The 20,379-nt window shown below is 32.8% G+C and overlaps 1 protein-coding gene across 3 annotated transcripts in view; it reads left to right on the top strand.

The window, feature by feature from the left end:
• LOC106714261 (RNA pseudouridylate synthase domain-containing protein 2) overlaps nucleotides 1-20,379 on the top strand; it is a 231,563-nt gene that overhangs the window by 204,430 nt on the left and 6,754 nt on the right. For all 3 annotated transcript variants that reach the window (XM_014507255.2, XM_014507254.2, XM_014507256.2), the window contains exons 2-4: nucleotides 13,694-13,780; nucleotides 18,888-18,975; nucleotides 19,707-19,929. In XM_014507255.2, coding sequence (XP_014362741.2) covers nucleotides 13,694-13,780; nucleotides 18,888-18,975; nucleotides 19,707-19,929 — 398 coding nt within the window. The remainder of the gene's footprint in view (nucleotides 1-13,693; nucleotides 13,781-18,887; nucleotides 18,976-19,706; nucleotides 19,930-20,379) is intronic.

Genomic DNA, 20,379 nt, shown 5'->3' with positions numbered 1-20,379 from the left:
TTCAAGTACGCGCCTTTTTAGTTAACACAATCTACTATAGACGTCGACTACGAAGTATTGCTGGACCTTATAAGGATTTCTATACTTTATGTTTGGTTATAATGTAAATTCGTTAGGCCGATCCCAATGCGACCATGCTTGACCACTAAATGTGAATATAGTTCGATGATCGTTCGTTATTATGTATTATTCCGCACCCGATGTTCGAATTTTTTATATCATTCGTAAAAAATCAGTCAGCAGTATTACTATCGTATGTGCTTCGTAATAAAGTTTAAATTTAACTGGTAATATTTTTGTAAGAACGCAAAGTTATCTTTGTTCCCGATACAAATCGGTAGGAGCGTTCGCTGTGCTTGGAAACCAATTTCCGGTTCCCTTTCATATTGAAATGTAAGTGACGTCCTCTCAGTTGAATAGTGCGCGGGTATTTATGAGTATACATTAGGGCTGTCCCTAGACACGTACCGGTTTAAAATTAAATTGCACAAGCTTTCGTTTATATTTGATATCTTAGATCTAATTGAGGTATCAGGTGTGTGCAGTTATTATGAAGGTATTGGAATTTGATAAGATTGTTGTTTTCATTGCTGTGTCAGATTTAATATTAATGATGGTTCTTTATGATTTTATTTTTAAACTTTGATAGAACACAGCTTTATTTCATTCTATGGAAATGTAACTATTAAGTAAAAATAGGAAATATTTTATTTGATTTATTTTTATTTTTTCTTTGCCAAAGATTTAGAAATATTCAAATTTCTAAGGTAATGAAATTAACACCTTTTGTTTATTTAAATTTTACAATGAGTTATTAAGAAATGACAACCCTAATCGTAGAAAATCTTGAGTCTAAATAATGTATTGAAGGGTTGATGTATTTTATATTGGCTTGCGAGTTAAAAAGATCAGCGAGTTAGTTCTCGTCTTTTCATCTTACCTCGTTAGAAGCAACAGATCGAAACGTTGGTTCGCATTTCATATTTTCTTATTTATAAACATCATTATCAGTTGCTCTATGCTTGGTTCAACTGACAATCAAAATTTCATTCTACCTATATACTACATATGAACGCACCTTTACTACTTAGTTAAGTTAAGCGGATTTTAAGTGCCCTTAATGTTTTATTGGATATAAAAAATCCTGCCAAATAATAAGGTCTATGATTGATTGGAAAAGATTTTATCTATCAAACCACAAAACTTTTTTCTATAGTTTGTTATTTATTCCTTTGTTAAGACATCTACTGTCTGAATTTCCGAGCAGGAATATCTATATATCACAGGAATATTACACTAACATGAAAGATTTTCCACTTTATTACATGTCACAGACACTCCGGCTCGCGACAAGCGTTGTAATGACATAGACGTCGCCGGGACGATGTTTAGGTACATCGTTGCTGAAACATATTTCGAGCCTCTAAAATATGTTACATAAAACGTTAAAGAGTCCTTAAAGTAAAATGATAAAATAAGTTTTGAATTTGCTATCATATTATTAAAACCGTTATGTAAAACAATCTGTTTATTTAAGTAAAATAAATAGAAATAAAAAAATCAAATATACAAAATATATAGTGAGAGCTTAGTAATGGAAATTTTCTTCGTGATGAAATAGTAAACGAATTGTTTAACTTGTACACTTGTATTGTTTAATGTTTTTATTACAATTATGTAGAAATGTTTATAAAAGGCCTAAATACAACGTCGTTCATATACGGCTCTTAGTTCCAACTAGTAAACTCATATTAATAATCTAGCCCTAACAAAGCCCGCTAACAAGCGTCCTAGGTCGCCTCAGGCGAATTCAAAATGCTTTCATCGTGGTTCCCAGCACCATTCGAGTCTTTTGATTTGATAATAAAAGTTTTAATAATTATAAATTGCCTCGGCTGCGTACAGTTTCAGCGTTTGTTTATTGCGTTTGTAAAGGAATTTCAGTGGCATCGTTACGAGAAATTACTTACTTATTGTTTGAATTTCGGTTTAATTGTTTAACATTAAAAGTTATGTTTCGAACAGAACGTGATATTTTATATTGTTTGTTAAAAATTTTCCTTTCGTAAATTGTTTGTGTATTTTGCTCTTTTATTGTTTGTGTTTGGCTCTACATAAATAACATTTGTTGCCTTAGGGTGTAATAAAAATAATTATTAATCGTTGTGCCTAAATAAAGATGTAATTCACAAATGAATTTGTTTTATGTAAATTCGGTTACTTTACGTAACTTTATAAAAATTGATCACAGCTTTCCGCGAATTTAGAAATAACAAATCTCTACAACGAAATCAAGAAAATGGCTGTTATTAAGTCAGATAATGTCACAAAAGAATAAAAAATCTCCTAGTCTTAAACTGTATTCTATTTGCGACAAAAAGTTTTCCGTTAACCCGTCTCATACTTGTCATACTTTTATTATAGTTGAAGAGAATTCGATATGTACTAAATTAAAATAAATCGACAACACAAAAAGGTATAAACTATTTTTGATAAGGGTCAAACGAACCGGCGTCGAACTTTTTCCCTTTTCTCGAGTTCTTCGGCTAAACGACACGGGACCGCAACTTTCAATACACCGGCGACCATGTTCTTGTGTGTTGCCATTAAATGGAGGCCACAAAAGTCGGAGAATCGAAATATTTTCGCTTTTACAAGCTATAATGTTTCTTGACAGATAAAATATTAGGTGTACAGACTAAAAAAATTGTTATTTTCTCAATGTGGCATAAAATATAAGTTATCAACATATTAGAATATGTTGCTTTGCGGTGAAACTTCAAGATAATCGTAATTAACATTTTACTACTTATTTTTAAACCTCTTAGATTAATTTACTATATATGGCAACATTCATTATTTAATACAGAGGATGACGGATGGCGGTATTAAACCTTATCCCTTCTCGACTTGTCAACATAGCCTGTAGCGATGCCTCTTTTATTTCTACGTCGATTAATTCGTCTTACGTCAATTAGTCAGTTCTCTCTTTTCGATGATCGACTTTTTACAATCGAATAATTTTATAAACGTCGATACGTGACGAGCTTGTGTTGCGTTGGTGCAATAAAATTAACAAAGCATCTCTTACTTCTTTCGAACCATTTAGAGCTTCAAAGGGAATCGTTATTCGAGTATAAGTTTCTTGAATCAATTTCTTTTTTTTTATTTCTATAAGCGTGAGAGTCGATCGATTGGTCTCGTATATGCTCAGAGCGAAATGCTTTTTACAAGTGTCCAGTTTCCATTTGAAGACGAACTTGAATCGATTAGGTCAGCGTCGTGTTGTTATAATTTATAAATTATCTCAACCCTTTAGTTTTTGTCTTTAGTTTAAATGCGTACGGCTACATATCTGGACCTGTATGATCTATCAATATATCTTTTGATATTAAAGACTGGTTTTATTTATAGTCATCAGGACAGGGTGCAAAGTACTCCTTATATATCTTTAATCGCTTTTAATAACTGCTTACTTTTTGTATATTTTTTCTGTATTTTAAGAGAAACAAAGAATAAAAAACTACAATAGGGGATTAAAGTGTATCTATGATTGAATTGTTCTTAATTTATAACAATGTTCCTAAATAGTCTTAGCGTTAAAGTCAATACAAAATATGCATTTACACATTTTCTTGTCCTTTTAAGAGCTGATTCGAAATCACTATTGAAGCCTAAAGAAGTAAAACCGATATTTTAAATATCACCAACCAATTTATTGGGGAAAGATACTCGCTTTTAATAATAAAAACCAATCGACCAGTATTAACTAACGTTCTAACACGACGCTTTCTTTGTCCACAGTACTGCGTTTCGTCGAACAATCTCCCGCCTTCCTTTATAATCCCAGCCGCTTCCCAGTCAGCATTACTTCCATTCTTGACGTCGTCACAGTTTAGCATTGTTGCCCCCTTTTTTTTGTCGGTCGCCTTCGTTAGCGATTCATTTTCGTTTTGTTCGCGACTGTACCCCGGCTTCGTTTGTTTCGGCGAATAATTTTTGTGGTTCTCGTTTTTCGGCTGGCTTTCGACTCAGGTTTAATGGCAATGTTACTCTAATAAGGGTTCCGCGACAGTATCTTCTCTCAAAACTTTCGATTTTTTTTTATTCGTATCTTGATTCTTTTTTATTTAAGTATCTTTGAGTTTTATCTCTTTGCGATGTTTTTTAATGGAAATTTCGTTGGTTTTAATCTGTATCAAATACATATACTAACGAAGGCATGATTCTTTTCAACGAATTCTGTTTTACAATTCAAAATTTTTTGTCCTGTTTTAAGATAGCTGCTATTTTTAGAGTTTAAGAGGGGATATAAATAAAAGTGCCAATGATTGAAGGTGGAGGTAGTCGAATTATATGAGTATCTTGTATATTAAACTTTGATTTACTACGTTGAACCCATTTTGCCATTTTGTTATATATTATAAACATGTAACATGGCGCGTTTCGTTTTTGCAGAAATTCTCGATACACATCGACCGCTTCTCAACCGCGGCCGCAGCCATAAATCTCGACTTATTTTTTATTATGCCCACCATAACGCTTTCTACCCACTAAAACTGATTCTTCGGTTTCTTTGAGTTACCGTCCTTTGTTTCTTGCTGTCGTTCTGACTATGTTTCCAAAGTCATTGCCGTGTTCTTTAAAAATACGTAGTATGTACGTGTTTTTTTAATTACACGTTTTCCCGAAAACTTTAGTCAATTATACAAAAAGATGTACTTTTAAGTTTGATCCTGATCTAAGACTACAGAAATTGTATAATATTTAAAAGCATTACACTTTATAAATTCTGTTCTAATGTGTATATTTCATGATTTTCTGAATAGAGTATCTTTTACGTTGGCACAAGAATCGAGTAATTCTGTGGAAATGGTATTGGAGCTGTTCAAACTACTTCGAAACCCAAACTCGAAAGTGTAAAATGTTGCTTCGAAGTAATGATTTTTGTTTAATATCATATTGTTCCTTAAATGGCGTATTCTCGTAACTCGTAAAAGAGTACCGTTGAGTCCAAGTTATAAAATTCGAGCGGTTAATTTTAAAATGTATTCTATGGTTTTTGTTAAGGCTTTAAATTATAGAAAACTTAAACAAATCAGCGTTATAGGATATTAAGGAAACTACTTATACCTTCATATAAGAAAAAAAAAACTTGAATTTTAACAAAACAATGATACCAAACAATAATGAAAAAATGCCAATAAAGTATTGCTAAATTTGAGCACTAAGTCATATAAGTTAAATAAATGCTGACAAATATTCCAGCAACTTAAATTATGCTTAGCATCAATTATGACATTATATTACAAAAAACGCTCTTTAACAACTTTAGAAATTCCACGTAAATATCTGTGCCCGCTGTCAGTTTATGAATTATACCAAACCTTTCACAATTTTTAACGCGCAACCTGACCTTGTATTCCTTGTTGACCGCCCAGCACTGCCCTCTGTCGCAATTCCCCGACCATTGTATAACCTTCGATACGTCTCGATAATATCCCATCGCAGTAAAATATTATATTCAAAATGTATTCCTATAAAAACGTCTTTCGATTTAGAATTTTACGACCTTTTGTTTTCACGTTTGATACAAATCTTTCATACATAAATTTCCCTGCAAATATACGTTTACAAAAGAAACTTGTCTAAGACCCAAATGTAAACTGTGAGACATTGTCGAGGATCGTAAGAGCGGTCGTAAAGCGCTTGCGGGTGAAGTTTTATGACGAACTGTTGTAATATAGTGGGACATTATTAAATCGAACGGTTCATTATTCTGTGTATAAATATGATGCTGTTATATTTAATTTCTATTCATGTATATTAGTATTTAAGGTCCATACAATTTTACAGAATACATTCTGGTTGTAATAGAAATGAAGTCCTCGAAAATCCTTAGACGAAATTTTATGTTGGAATGAAGTGTTTTTAAAATAAATTAAAAATACATTTCAATATTAATTTCTTGTCAAGACTAAGCCAGACAAATCGACACCCAGTTGCAGACAGATTGAATTTTTTAAGAGTTTAAGACTATCGTACCTGGGGTGAAGTTTTATTGCGTAATTTGAACATAAAGATCTTTCAAGTAATTGTTTTTAATCTCGATAATTTTTTTTCACAAAAACGTATACTTATTTGCTTCATTATTACACCTTTTTATTAGTAAGTGGCCTGTTTGTCTGTATTTTTAACAAGACAGATCGTTAATTATTTTCAACTTATATAAACTTTGAACTTGCCATAAACGCATTGTCTTTAATTTCGGATCTCAGTTTCTGAGAACAAGCTCAGTTCCTTGTAGTTTGTGGAATTCGTTCTTAGGAGAGTTTAAGGCTTGTCATACGATACCTGGGAAGCGAATGCCGAGCTATATATACACATCATGAGCGGTAACTAAATACTTGACATATTTGCTCAGGCGAGAACGCAACGAAAAATTATCCTGCTGTACATAAACGTGTTTAGTAATTTTAGAATGACTTAGTATCTACTTGAGCTATGTTTTATGTAATTTGTGTAATCTTTTGCTTTTTTTAATTTGAAAGAAATTTAAATACCAATGTATTTATTTGTCATGTTAACCAAACTGAATTCTTCAAGGTGAAAGTTCAAGTTCTGTATTCAAATGAACTGCGATTTTTGCTTAACTTATTTATACTCTCAAAGGTTAAAGTTTTATTTACTTTGATGATGTAAATACTAAAGAAGATCCGTCACGTAAAAGTGATGAAGGCATCGTAAATAGGTAGGTAAGCGTTTATTTATACCGGCCAGTAATCCTCTAAGCGCACCGCCAGGTGTTTATTGCATTTCCATTAGTAATCAACCGGTTTAGGACGTGATTGGCGTGCCTTGATTTAATTTATCACTGCGTTAATACCATGCCCGTACAGTCGGAGAGAAAAGTGATGAGAATTTAAATTCACATTTACTAACAGTCGTAGTCGCAACGAGAAAATTACGTTAAGGGTCTTACTTGGTGACGACGTACTCTTTGTACGACAGTTGTATCGTAACTTAACGGTCCTTTTTTATGCTATAAATTAGCAAACGAGCAAGCGGATTCGTGAATTTGCCGAAATAGCGAAGTGACCGCTATCCATAGACATCAGCAATTGCAGATTCTTTGCCTATCTTTAATAGATGGAGGAGGGACACCAAGAAAGAGCATCCTTATTTTTTTCTATTTTTATTTTTTCGAAATCTCAGACTGAATTTTACGCTTACAAAATACAAGCTATTACTATATCCTTTGTGAGTTCGGTTTGCGGAATATATTTTTGACTTTACTTCACAAACCATTTGTCTGTAATTTGTTCATTAATTGTGTTATTAAAATAGAAATTGTTTGACCTTTACAACGTTTTGATGTTACCTAACTCGTCAATAATATTGATTGGAGTCGAAGTTTACTCCCTCTGTACCTATAACAATATTAATTATACGAATGCTTTCTGTCTCTTTCCAACGCAATAAATCCTTTATGGGCCGTAAAATGCTTTTAGCTGTCGTAGAGTTCTTTGAAAACAACCCATCTCTATATTACTTTCTTTACAATTCGCACATTTATTTTTCTATTACAATGTTTTAATTAATTCTATATTGATTCCTATCATTCATCAGATTGTTATGACATTTTATTAGGACGTTTTTTTTTAACCTAAAAACTCTATGATGCCATAAAAAATATCTCTGGTACCATTGGTCTGATAGATGAAGTACATACACGTACTTTTCAATATTTTTGTTTTATTTTTTAAATTGATCGACACCGTAAAGGATATTTTCATATAATTGTTTTAAGATAAGGCAGGAGATAAACTTAAATTGCATGAAAAAATCGCCCATAAACTCTTTACGACTATCATTTGTGACCATCAACAACGGAGGAGTCTGATATCGGCTTTTAAAGGCGCGGAGTCACGCGATTTTGTACGCTCCAATGTTTTTGAACTTTGCATGAGGTATAGTGCCATCCAAAGTTTATGGTGGCTTGGAACCACGCATGAGACACTACGCAAAACGTAATTTTAAGTACCGGCAGGGTAAAAGTAAAAAAGTAAAGGGATGCGAGGACGGGCACTCATCCGGCTCGGGTCTTCCTCCACCTGTAGTTGGCTCATCTAACACCCACCTGGAAAGACATGAGCTCAAAGCTAATCTCGAATCGCAATAAAATTGGAATATTGTAATACGTCAGGTTTTTTCGAGATTGTAGTGTCGAGTTCGTGGCGATGTCACGATCGGAATATACCGATTGTGGACTCTCCTCGATTTAAATTAACGCACGATTAACTTAGGGGCTTGTACTGTTCAGAGCTTTTTTTGTTTATTTTACCTTAAAAACTTCGACGGAATATGTTTTATAAGTAGTGACCAGTTTTGCGAGAATGCATAAGTATAATATAAAAATTTGTTAAGTAAAATGTATTTGCTAACGACAGTAGAGTATTCAAACATAAGTCAGTAAAGTCAGTCTATTTAATCATGAACGTAACATACTTCCGTCTTGAATTAAAAAATTATTCTAATTAAAACGTAACTGGCACAGATTTTACTTATTATATTTTCTAAATCAACTGTATTTTTCAAATTTTATTCCCACAAATAATTAAATTCCAAAATCACTTTCTACGAAACTGTATCAGGTTGTTTAAAAGAGTTGAATCACCGATATAAAACCAATTTGAATTTTCAATTCGGATTAAATTTTCCCCTCTTTTCCTTCGTTGCTATAAATTGCATTCAAATTGGGAATAGAATACAACGGATAGTATACATCACCCTGACTAATGACATAGCTGTCCTCTGTCAACGTAGTCACCTTGCAATCGAATTGTTTTATTAACTAGGAATTCGGCACCGGCTTCGCTTAGATATGTATGTAAATAAAAATATTTAACCTAATTTTCTCTGTGGTATGTGCTATATATTTTGTACTAGACTGTTTTTTTTTTATTAGTTATTTTAATCTGTCTTCTTTGTTTTAATTTACTTCATCATCATCATCATCAACAGCCTTTATCTGCCCACTGCTGGGCATAGGCCTTTCCCAATGCCTTCTACAGTACGCGGTCCTATTAATTTACTTAATAGTTCCTAATAGTATCAACTGATTTCGTCTTAGAATATATATTGGACTAGCGATGAAAATAAAGCACTATTGAGGTCAGTGTTACGGAAGGACAGACAAATGGTTGTCTTGAGGTCGGACAGCGGTCGACTTGGATAAATCGTTTTTACGGAATTTTGTAAACCGCCTTGTTGATTATTTTTTTTTGCAGCTAATGGAATAAGCTGTTATTGTTTTTTAGTGAGAAATGTGATTTATTTAATAATCGCTAACCGTGGGATATCACTACCGAAACAACTGTACAAAAATAAATTATTATGTATTTTCGACTGTTCACTATTATGTATGGCAGTGGAATCCCACGGTTAAGAAGTGCAGGATAAAAGTAATACATTTATTTCGACGTGATCTGATATCCGTACCCTTATTACACGGATATTGATGCTTAATAGCTAATAGTTTATACAAAATTTATAAAACTAATATAGAGGCAATTAAATAATTTAATATTCTAAAACAATTACGAAAACTAAAAACTTTTTATCTTCCAGGAACATTCCATAAAAAGGTCTCTCAATTGTAACTTGGAACAAACATTAAAAAGCATTTAACCTATTTCTTTTAACATTCTTAGGAAAAAAACCGAAAGACGTTCTTTCTCATAAACACAACGCTCCAGATATTCCGCTATGGCTTAAGATAACAAATAGTGTGGCGTGTTAAATATATACTGTGTATGTACATAGTAGTTTTATGACACTTTATTTATGTTTGTAAAGCATTGAGTATTATGTTTTATATATTATGAGATATTTTATAGAAGTTATATAAAACGTAATATTCTACGCAATCATTTCTTGATCAAACCCAACCATTGCGATCTCCCAAGAGTAACATTGGAACGGAAATATCTACGTAGCAGCGTAGGTCTACGCGCTGCATAGGCAGCCCCGTAGCTCGTATCGATCGTATCCTCTGAGGCTTTCATGGCTGTCTCTACAGCTTTTGCGTTCATGTTGGCAATTGAGGCTATAATCTTGTTTAGCTTTTCTTGATATATAAATTGTTCTTGTATTGACAAATTACATCTAAAATGTTAAATAAAACAAAAATTCAAATATAAAAAACGGTTTGTAGTATACAAGTGTGTGTAATTTTTACATCTAAATAAATTACCTCAATTTAAATACGTAACGAATTGAACATACAATTCGGAACGTGATATTGCGAAGAATTTTTTGTAGCGTACGGTTATTCGCCGTGACAGAGGCACTCGTTTGTTGTTTAATCGACAATTTGACGGCTCGTTAACATCACTCGATAACTCTTCGTCGCCTGATTTGGGATTTCATGCCTCATCAAAAACCGTATCATCCATTATATTTATGACAATGGTAAAACCAAAGTAAATGTTTTGTTAACAGCATTCAATGAACGTGATTTAGTGATGAATATATCTTGTTTATAATTGAGCTAAATTATGTAAGGAGTAAGCCGTTCAAAAACAACTGAAAAGTTAAGTGGCAATAGTCTAGAATACTGGATTAAAAAATACAATACCATGTGAGGTATAGCAACTAAATTAGTTTTATAAAACAAACATCAATAATTTTATATTCTCAGTGTAACCAACTCTAAAATCATAGTATATTGTAATAAACGATCCTAACGGGGAAGTCCCTTGCTTATTCACAATTCCCAGAATTCCTAAACACGTGCGCACGTGACCAGGGAATTGTGTTCCCATAAATCATTACCCGACAACCCCCTCCCTATACTTCGCTGTTCCTCTTTGGCACGCGACGCCACACCTATATCGTAACGAAACTTATTTGAACTTTGCTGGATAAAACCTCAAAAGGCTTCACGTTTCTTAACTTTCAATTTGTTCCTAATTCTATTATTAGGGCTCTGATAATAAATATCTTTGATAATTTAAGTTATAACGGAACTGTTACTTGTTTGTTTTTTAATAAAAGCCTCACTCACTTATCGACTTTAAGCTTAAGAACTTACAAATTTAAGAAGTCTCTGTTTTAAGTATTTCCTCGTAAAAATATGTGACATCTTAACATGCTAGAATACAAAATAAAACTTCATACAAACCAGATTGGAACCTGCATATTGAACCATTATAACCACAAACCTATAGTTGCATTTCTCACGATCATTTGTCAGGAAGTGAGCTATCGATCAGACCCATCGCTATCGCGTCGGAAGCCATGCGTTTGTAACTTTGAGAATAGAGAAACGGACTAGTCAAAGAGCCACCATTGAACTAAATATATTCTGCAACTTTTCGGGGTTAGGTAAAGACAATCATATATGTTCATATGGTGCTATGGTTTATGAACGTAAGCACAAATTTACACACATAGAAAACAATGAGACTGGGCGCGCTTGACAGGTCCTGTTTTTTAAAAGTCAAAGATTTGTAACATAACACCGGACAACTCTCGCAGTTTGTCAGCAAGCAATCGATTCGATTGATGTACACCGATTGCTGTTTGTTTTACAGTTGTTTATTCGTTGAGACTTCTCGCAGTGAATATAATGTAAACAAAATTACTGTAAAATGTCAATTTGAAATAAATTGTAGTGAATGAAAAGGTTTCCTTGTTAATCTATAAATTATAAATGACAGTACCTCTTGGAGTAGAAAAGCATCAAAGAACTGTTGAAGTAACTTTTGAATGAATTTTTATACTAATTTTACATAAAAGGACTTTATTAACTACCATTTAACAATTCGGAGTCCATTAATGAGTGCGTTAGAATTGAACGCGCATTTTTAGACCCACAAAGTTATCTGGCACGATTCGCATAAATCAAACCAAATTATGATAGTTCACTAGCGCCCCCCTGTTAATGTCCAAAAAGAGTGACAAGATCCTCGTCGTACTGTAGCCTGTCGACATGTTTTTTTTTTCTTTTAAGTCACTGTCTTATAGTCAAGGGTTATATTTTTTTTTCTTTTAAGTCATTGTCTATGCCTAAGTAGGTTCTATATTTTTTCTGACTAACCGCATTAGCAGCGTCTTTTTTACCGGGCCAGACATCTTTGTTTGAATATATATCTGTGAAGTCATTAATCTTGTCATGAAACTGAAAACTTTTTGTATTCAGCCAGTGCGTTTACGAATTACAAAAAAAAGTAGGGTAATTGTATAAAAGCTTAAACTTACGTACGAATTAAAGCAGTCGCGTGAAATGAACGAACACGTAACGTGTTTACGTCGTACACAGACCCCTTAAGCTCCCCGAAGTGAACGCAGCCCTTTAATAATTCACCAACTTTCATCATTTTCTATTTCGCATTCATTCACGTTTTACGAACGACTTACGGAATATATTGCCGTGGTGTACTCTATTTTTATAAAAGTAATTTGAACATTGCGTTTTCATAATTTTCTATTATATTTTTTTTGATAATACATACAATGGAAACGAACGGTTATATTTGCAAACCTTTTATATGTCGTATTAAATAATGTGGTTAATAAACTATAATCATTATAAAGACTGTATATATTTTATTTAATAGCAACAAGAAGCAAAATAACCTTAACAAGTTGCTTCTAGATTTGACTAACTCATACTACTTAGATGATCAAAACCTAGCTCTATAATAGACAATAATAAATGACTTCCAGAAATGTTTAGAAATATTATGGTCGAAAGTATTATTGAAAATATTGTACGCAATCTTTTGCCGATTTTCTGCAGCGACAATAATTCACAAGAACCCACCTACCGTGCTTCTGAGATGTTTATTGGAAAATAGCCGTTTAGGTGGACCATTAACTTTTACTTCGCACTTGGAATTCTATTATTTGAATAGAAATCGCAGGCATTCCATCGGATTTATAATATAAAATGTGAAACTCGAAAAGTGGTGTGATAACAAAGAGACCTACAGACCGACGACAGCAGGCTGAGTTGGTGCTTTTCAGGGTTTGAAAATACCAACCAGAAAGATTAAGTTACACACTATAATATTTTTTCTGTTGTTATCTGTTGTTTTCAACAGCTTAGCAGCAGCTTAACAGCTTCAAACTTACGTCACACAAAATGTATCCTAACCTACATTTAAAAATCTATAACTGTACGGTTAACCGTGGGTTTCTATTGAGGAAGTGAAGAGGAAGATAAGTGAGAGTCCAAGGCATTGTGATATTTATCTCGCTTATAGAGGTTTCTCACTTTTCCAGTTTCAACTATATCCAAGTCATTGTCTTTGCAAAATCATAGATGATAATGTTTTTATACATGTGTTCCGACAATAGAAACTGACGGTCATACATTGCTACACGTACGATATCTTATGTGCAACATTCTTTATACGCATTCCCGTATATAATGATTTACGAGGCAGATTATGTCGCCATATTTCACCTTGTTTTATTTAACTTTTCGCCTCGCTTACTTCGGTCCGTTGACACACAGGAGAAATATTGCCATGTAATTGCAAATATTTATCTATATTAAACAATAGGTTTTCATATTGTTTAATAATAAAAATCAAATTAAAAATTTACTTTTAAAACTTTTGCAACTGTTAACGTTAACTGCTAACATCTTTCCTATTAACGTTGGCTTCGTTTTTTGTTACAGGGTGAAAAAGATAACGGAAAGAACTGCATTCTTTCCTGCGAAAAAAGAAAAGCTGACGATGCAGATATTAATAAAGACTTGAAAAAGGTTTGTAACAAATTGTATTATTTTATGACGATAATCCTTTAAAAATTTTACAGTTCCTTTTGACGTACTGTGATAAAGATTCACATCTTTTATTTTCAATTTAAATAGATGTTTATTTTTAAAAAATGCACACGATTTTTCCTTGTAAGTAATGTACTCGTAACAAAATATTCATGTAATACGAAAACTAACTTCCAACTCAATGAAAAATTATCTTTTAAGGCAATCTTACTTATCTTTTATGCTCGTAACGGGCAGACCTTTCCAAACTCTTAAATCAGACCTAAGTGTTTTTAATAAAAAGATACGTGAAGTCTACTCAAAGTTTTGAGTCGAGGTGAAACTTGAAACGATTTTATCGACAAACTTCTTGTATACAACTCTGTTGGTTACCTAAATGAGTTATCTTTTTTAAGAGTACTTCGCGTCTTTGAATACAAGATTTAAATCTATTACAGAACGTCAAGAGTCGAATGATAACTACATTACATACAACAGTAAAACGTTTAAAGTTCGTTTTTAGGTGATAATTACGAAACAAGAGATCGCTCATTTGTTTTGTTTGTTCTTATTGCTTTATTAATTAAATATTTTTAAACCTTCCGCCACTACGAAAACAATTTTAGTTTGGTTTGTTTAAATAGGGTGCCATACTTCTATACTCAATAATGAAATGTAATAAATTCGGACTAACATACGTCGTACTTTAAATAACTGGCAAAAAACGGAACCGCTGAAAATTAACTAACAAACACCGATTAATGCAGTCCACCATGTAAACTAAAATAGTTCATATTCGCTTTGCCCACAGAGAGGAGATAGTTAAATCCGCAATAGCTGCGTTTGTCGTTAACATGTGTACAATGTACAACTGTGTAATGTGTACATTACGTAATGTACAACTGTGTAATGTGTACATCGTTGCAGTTGCACTGACTCGGCTCCTGTTTAGTATTCCACGTCACTGTGCAGGACGTGTACCGATTCTGAACTACCGGGACCACACTCACTGGGTTACATAAAATTCATTCTTGCAATTTAGAGAAAGTTACACCGTTTAAAATAGGCAATGGGGTGTAATTATTGGATGTCCTTAAAGATTCTTTGGCACTGAGTCATTAATTTTTATTTTCTTAGTAATATGTATATTATTTTTGATGTGGAAGTGGACCATTATGAAATAAATATTTGTATTTATGTCACACTAGCTTTTGCCCGTGACTTCGTCCGCGCGGAATTAAAAAAAACTTTATAAGTAGCCTATATGTTCTTACAGCCTATATTCTACATCAGCGTCAAATTTCATCAAGATTTGAGCCGTTCCGGAGATACCTTCAAACATCCATCCATCTAAACTTTCGCATTATAATATTTATAATTTATCATCACTTGCTCTGAACTGTGAGAGGTGTCAATTCGTATTCTTCCCCGAAATTACATAAGTAATTTAATAGCGATAAATGAACATAGGCCTATGCCCAGCAGTGGGCGCTACGAGGCTGAATGGATGGATGAATGAACATAATCATTCAGTAAATTTTTTTGAATGAATGACTTAGCTTTACTGTTACAAATCTTTATCTTTTCTAAAGTTGTGAACACACCGCATTTACCTTTGCAAATCCTAATTCTCTAATTGTTTTCCATGACACCGCGGCGACCCAGTTATGACTTTCGTTGTCATTAATGTCGTTTCGTGACATTAAATAATTTAAATGAGGTTAATAACGCTGAAAACTGAATCATTCCTTTCTGTTTTACTAACATACTATTTTTATTTCAAAAAAGTTATGAAATTTTTTGAACAGTTCTATATTTATATTCTCTTATTAAAAAATTCCTATTAATATTTTAAAAGTTTTAGAAGAGAAGTCCGCATACATTACACTTGATGTTAAAAGATTTGCGAATTTATAACATAAAAAAATAAAAAACATGCCTTACTTATAACTTAAAACCATTTATTTTTAAATTATTTTCTGTCGGCAAGGCATACTTTGTTCGGGGTAATCGCCGAACCGGCTGAGCCAATTTTGACAGGACATTGATGGGATTGCGCTGACGATTTCGTGGGCGACCGCTAGTTTATAAATACAAGTGTCACGTCAGTCGCATTCTACGGAAGAGATACTTAAAAATATTTCATTACATTTAAAAACAAAACACAAACAATTACTTAGTAACATGTATTACACAAAGTATATTGTAGTAGACAGATAAAGCAGTCGTACTGAAACTATTCAAGATTTATTAGCAACTTTCATTGGGGTCGGTCACGCGAGTGAACTGGCTTTTACAGGATAGGTGACCTAACCCATGTTAATAAATTATACTACCTTACTTTACGATACCTAATTATTTCATGTTACTTGAATGTGCTGACCCTTATTGTTATATGAAATACTATAAGTACATGGGATAGAAACATGGCCGTACGTATTTATACAGATGTTAAGGCTTTGGAAACTTAAGTTAAACAAGACTGACATTTTTTTTCGTAAAAAACAAGTTTCTAGGATTAGTGGTTATGTAGTAGTCATTACAAATATCCAAACAAGTTCTGCAATTCTTTATGGCATGTCATTTGTCGCTTTACAACACAAGGCTCCAGATGTGTTCGATCACGCGACCGCCTCGTCTGCCGAGATGCTCTATTGTACTAAGTGAGGAAGAAAAGTTATACTACGATAACCGTGAACTTTGGCATAAATTTTATTATACGATATAATAAGAAAATAAAAAATAATACAAAGATAAAAATTTATACCTAGAAATATCAGCATCTAACAAATAAGATGTTTATTTTTCTAATTTAAAAACAAATTATAAAAGGCAATAGATTATAATACAAATGAGGAAGACAACAAATTATTAAAATATTTTCTGAGAAATATTAAAATGTAATAAAGAAACAAATGTGTCTCTTATTTTACTTTTATACCTTACAATATTTTACATATTGGTTCTGGTCTATAGTTAATGTGGACGTACAACACTTCTAGAGTCGGGGTCATTTTGTTTTCATTATCTCCACAAATGGCGCTCGGGGTTGCTTTGAATTTACGAGGAGGGGCGGCGCACTTCGCCCTAATTTAAATACATTACCCGCCTTGAAAGAACCGCGGTAACTTTGTACTTGTGAACTAACTACAAGGTTTATGAACTATTGTTACAGTAAGTTGTTTACAAATTTCACTTAGAGTCACCTAACGGTTACTTAAACCGTGCTTTACGTTCTCTCATAAAGCATCAATTAACTTTTTTTCTAAATGTAATATTTTTCTTATATGAGAATTTTTATATAACTCCTGAAGTAATAAATATACTGCAAAAACTAGACTCTGTACATTGAGTTAATGCTGGCAATATATGTTTTATGTTGTAGCATGTTCATCTCACTAGCAGATCCCTTTGTTTGAGATGAATAAGCTTGGATGTTTCAGAGAGTTGCGGTATTGTTGTTTGCAATTTCTATTTACGAAATTCCATGTTCCAAGACTGCTTCCCAATGTTGCTTTTGCGATCGATATCTGTAGTTTGTACATCCTTACCTAGTTTCAATTAAATTAAGTAATTGATTACTTCTTAAGTTAATTGGAAAATTAATTGATAACTATGATTGTTATATACTTAGTTTTAATGATAGTTTCATATAATTATACATTTAAATCAATTAGACTCATTAAAAAAATACAATTTTCAAAACGAAAATGAATATTAAAATATTTCAATTCAATTTAATGTAAAAAATAATTTCATTCATTTTAAAGCAACGTCTGTTGAAGAGAATAAAAATAAATTAAATGAACGAAATCTTATGTCACAGAAGAATGGTGCTTGCGCCAAAAAAACAATCTGAACGAATCCCGAACAAAACATCTGCTGTTATATAAATTATATCACATCGCACAAAAACGTTTTTATCTTTTATGACAACAACATACTGATCATATTTCTTACAGCAAAATATTTTTTTTGTTTTGTCATTTTATTTCATTTTACGTTGATTTAGAAATTTACAGCCTTTTCAATTACCTCATAATCAGCTTACTATACGTCATTAAGGGCTCGAGGGCAACCCTAAGTTAAATGTGACTAGGCCATAGTCAACCACGCTGGCCAAGTAGGGATTGGTTGATTTGACACTTTGAATTTCTTCACAGATAATGTGCAGTTTGCATCACGATGTTTTCCTTCACCGTGAGAACGTCAGATCAATGTATATATGTAAATCGAAAACCACATTGGTACATGACGGAATCTGAACCCAGGACTTGTAGATTACAAGTGCTTACCCCTAAGCCAGCGACGTACGCTACAATTACATCAATTAAATTCAGTCGTATCACAGTCGTGCATTAAATTAATTAATTGAACTGTGTAAGTTTGTTAGCCTAAGTTATTATATCGTCTAATAACTATAGCTGTAGACTCAGTTACTTTTAGTAAAAAACCATAACTGATTCTATGATTGCTTATTTTTAGTTTTTCCTTGGCATTTTGATTAGTTCAATTTCACGTCTTCAATACATTAAAGACAAAAGAGCTATTAGGTGTTTTATTTTTATTTAAATTGTGCTACATATAAATAGCGGTAAAATAAAAAAGGTCCGATCAATTCAAAAACATCAATTAAAATAAATTCAGAAAGTAACACCCTAAAACAAAACAAATTATGAGATAATAAGTACAAAGGAAAACGGCCTGCGCTTATACGGAGATAAATAAAATGTTCGTAACACCCAGTAGAATGTTTCGTTTAAAAATAACTTTTCTCATTTCGCTGTCAGGCGGAATACCTGTGAAAAAAAAACTTATACAAGCGATTCCAGAGCTCAATTTCCACGAATATTCTGTCCATTCAATTGTTTTTTTTTTCAGAAGATTATTCTGCTGTGAAAAAAAATCTTAAACGTGAATCTTTTAAACATTTCCTACTCGATTATTTTTGAATCTAGATTTCGAATAGTTATGAATTGCAAAAATAATTTTTATATTTCAGCTTTAAGGTTACTTTCAAATATTCTTCTCTATCAGACCATAGACAAATTTTTGTGGTCTGTGCTTATAATATTTGGCAAAGATAAACTCTATGTTTTGTTTGCAGGCAAAGCTTGAGACCAAAGCGCTAAAGGCGAAAAGGCCGGGTTTCACAGACGACCGCTACAACGAGACATCGTACTATATCGAAAATGGTATGAATTTACACAAACACTTTAAGATATTAGTAAAAGAACATACGTCCACTATATACGTATGTACCTGAAATGATCTCTACCCTGCCTTAAAGTAAAAAAATAGATAAATGGGAAAAATTACACTGCCAGTTTTTTTTTGTAAAAGATAGATTAGATGTCGGCAAAGAAATAAACAACACTTAGCCCTATTTTCAAAAACTAAACGTACTATATTGACGTTCGGCAGAAATCCTTATTAGGGTAAAAAGAGTTCAGAGAACTGCCATCGCAACATTTACAGCGAAAGCAATTTTCTTTTCTATAAATGGCGTTGCTAACAAATCGCTTGTGTAACATACTTGCTATACATTAAGTTGTTCGACCGCAGAACCGCGGTCTGCGTCCGATACAGATCATTCGAGTCTTTAACAACAGCTCAGTTGAGGTTGCGGCGGTGAACGCTTTCCATTTCTATACAACCAACCTACTTTAAACCAGGCTTGTTTGAAAATTATGTCTTTGTTACAACTTTGTTAATATTTATCGCTTTTTGATGCTATCTGAAAATGTTTAATAGTTTTCATAACGTAGTATTAATTGTCAAAAATCGGAAATGAAAAAAATATGCAAGACACAAAACCTAGATTTATGAATTGTTATCAATTATACTTCCGTTTATGACTATCTATCCAATTGATTTAAGATTATTATAAAAAATTAGATATAAATGCTTTGATTAATATTTTCAGGTCTTAGAAAAGTCTATCCTTACTACTTTACGTTCACCACCTTCACGAAAGGCAGGTGGGTTGGGGAGAAGATCTTGGACGTGTTTGCAAGGGAGTTTCGAGCTCATCCCGCGGCGGAGTACGAAAGATGTATCAGGGCTGGTACACTCACTGTCAACTACGAGAGAGTCGATCCTGACTACAGACTCAAACATAACGACTTACTCGCCAACGTCGTGCACAGGTAAAACTTCAGCGTACCATTTATACAAATTGACATCTATATCAATGATATCATTATACTTTTCAAGAGTATTACACAGTACGTAGTCCACTTGTTATTCATATCTCCCAATTGTTATGTCCAATACACGTGCAGGTTAAACAGAAACCTTGTATCCCTGTGTAAAATTATTAACTCTTATTTCTTACTTACCTCTTCACAATAAACTAAAGCTATATAAATTCTATATGGAAGACCGGTGTGGTACTATGTCATACAATTTTTAAAGAACTTTGATTTTCTAGCATACAATCTTTTGTAGATAAAAATCTAGGATTTTATAGAAATAAGCCTTAATGCAGCGATCACAAAGTCTAAGCTTGTTTGTACATACAGGCCTCTTAGATTGGCAAAGAGTAAAGAATCTTCAGCACCGAATGAGCATGCGAGTGCACAGTTATATACAAAGGG

This window comes from Papilio machaon, chromosome 1 (genome assembly GCF_912999745.1).
Source record: "Papilio machaon chromosome 1, ilPapMach1.1, whole genome shotgun sequence".
NCBI classification, from domain to species: domain Eukaryota; kingdom Metazoa; phylum Arthropoda; class Insecta; order Lepidoptera; family Papilionidae; genus Papilio; species Papilio machaon.
Note: the sequence above shows the minus strand (reverse complement) of the source record. Positions and strands in the feature narration are given on the sequence as shown.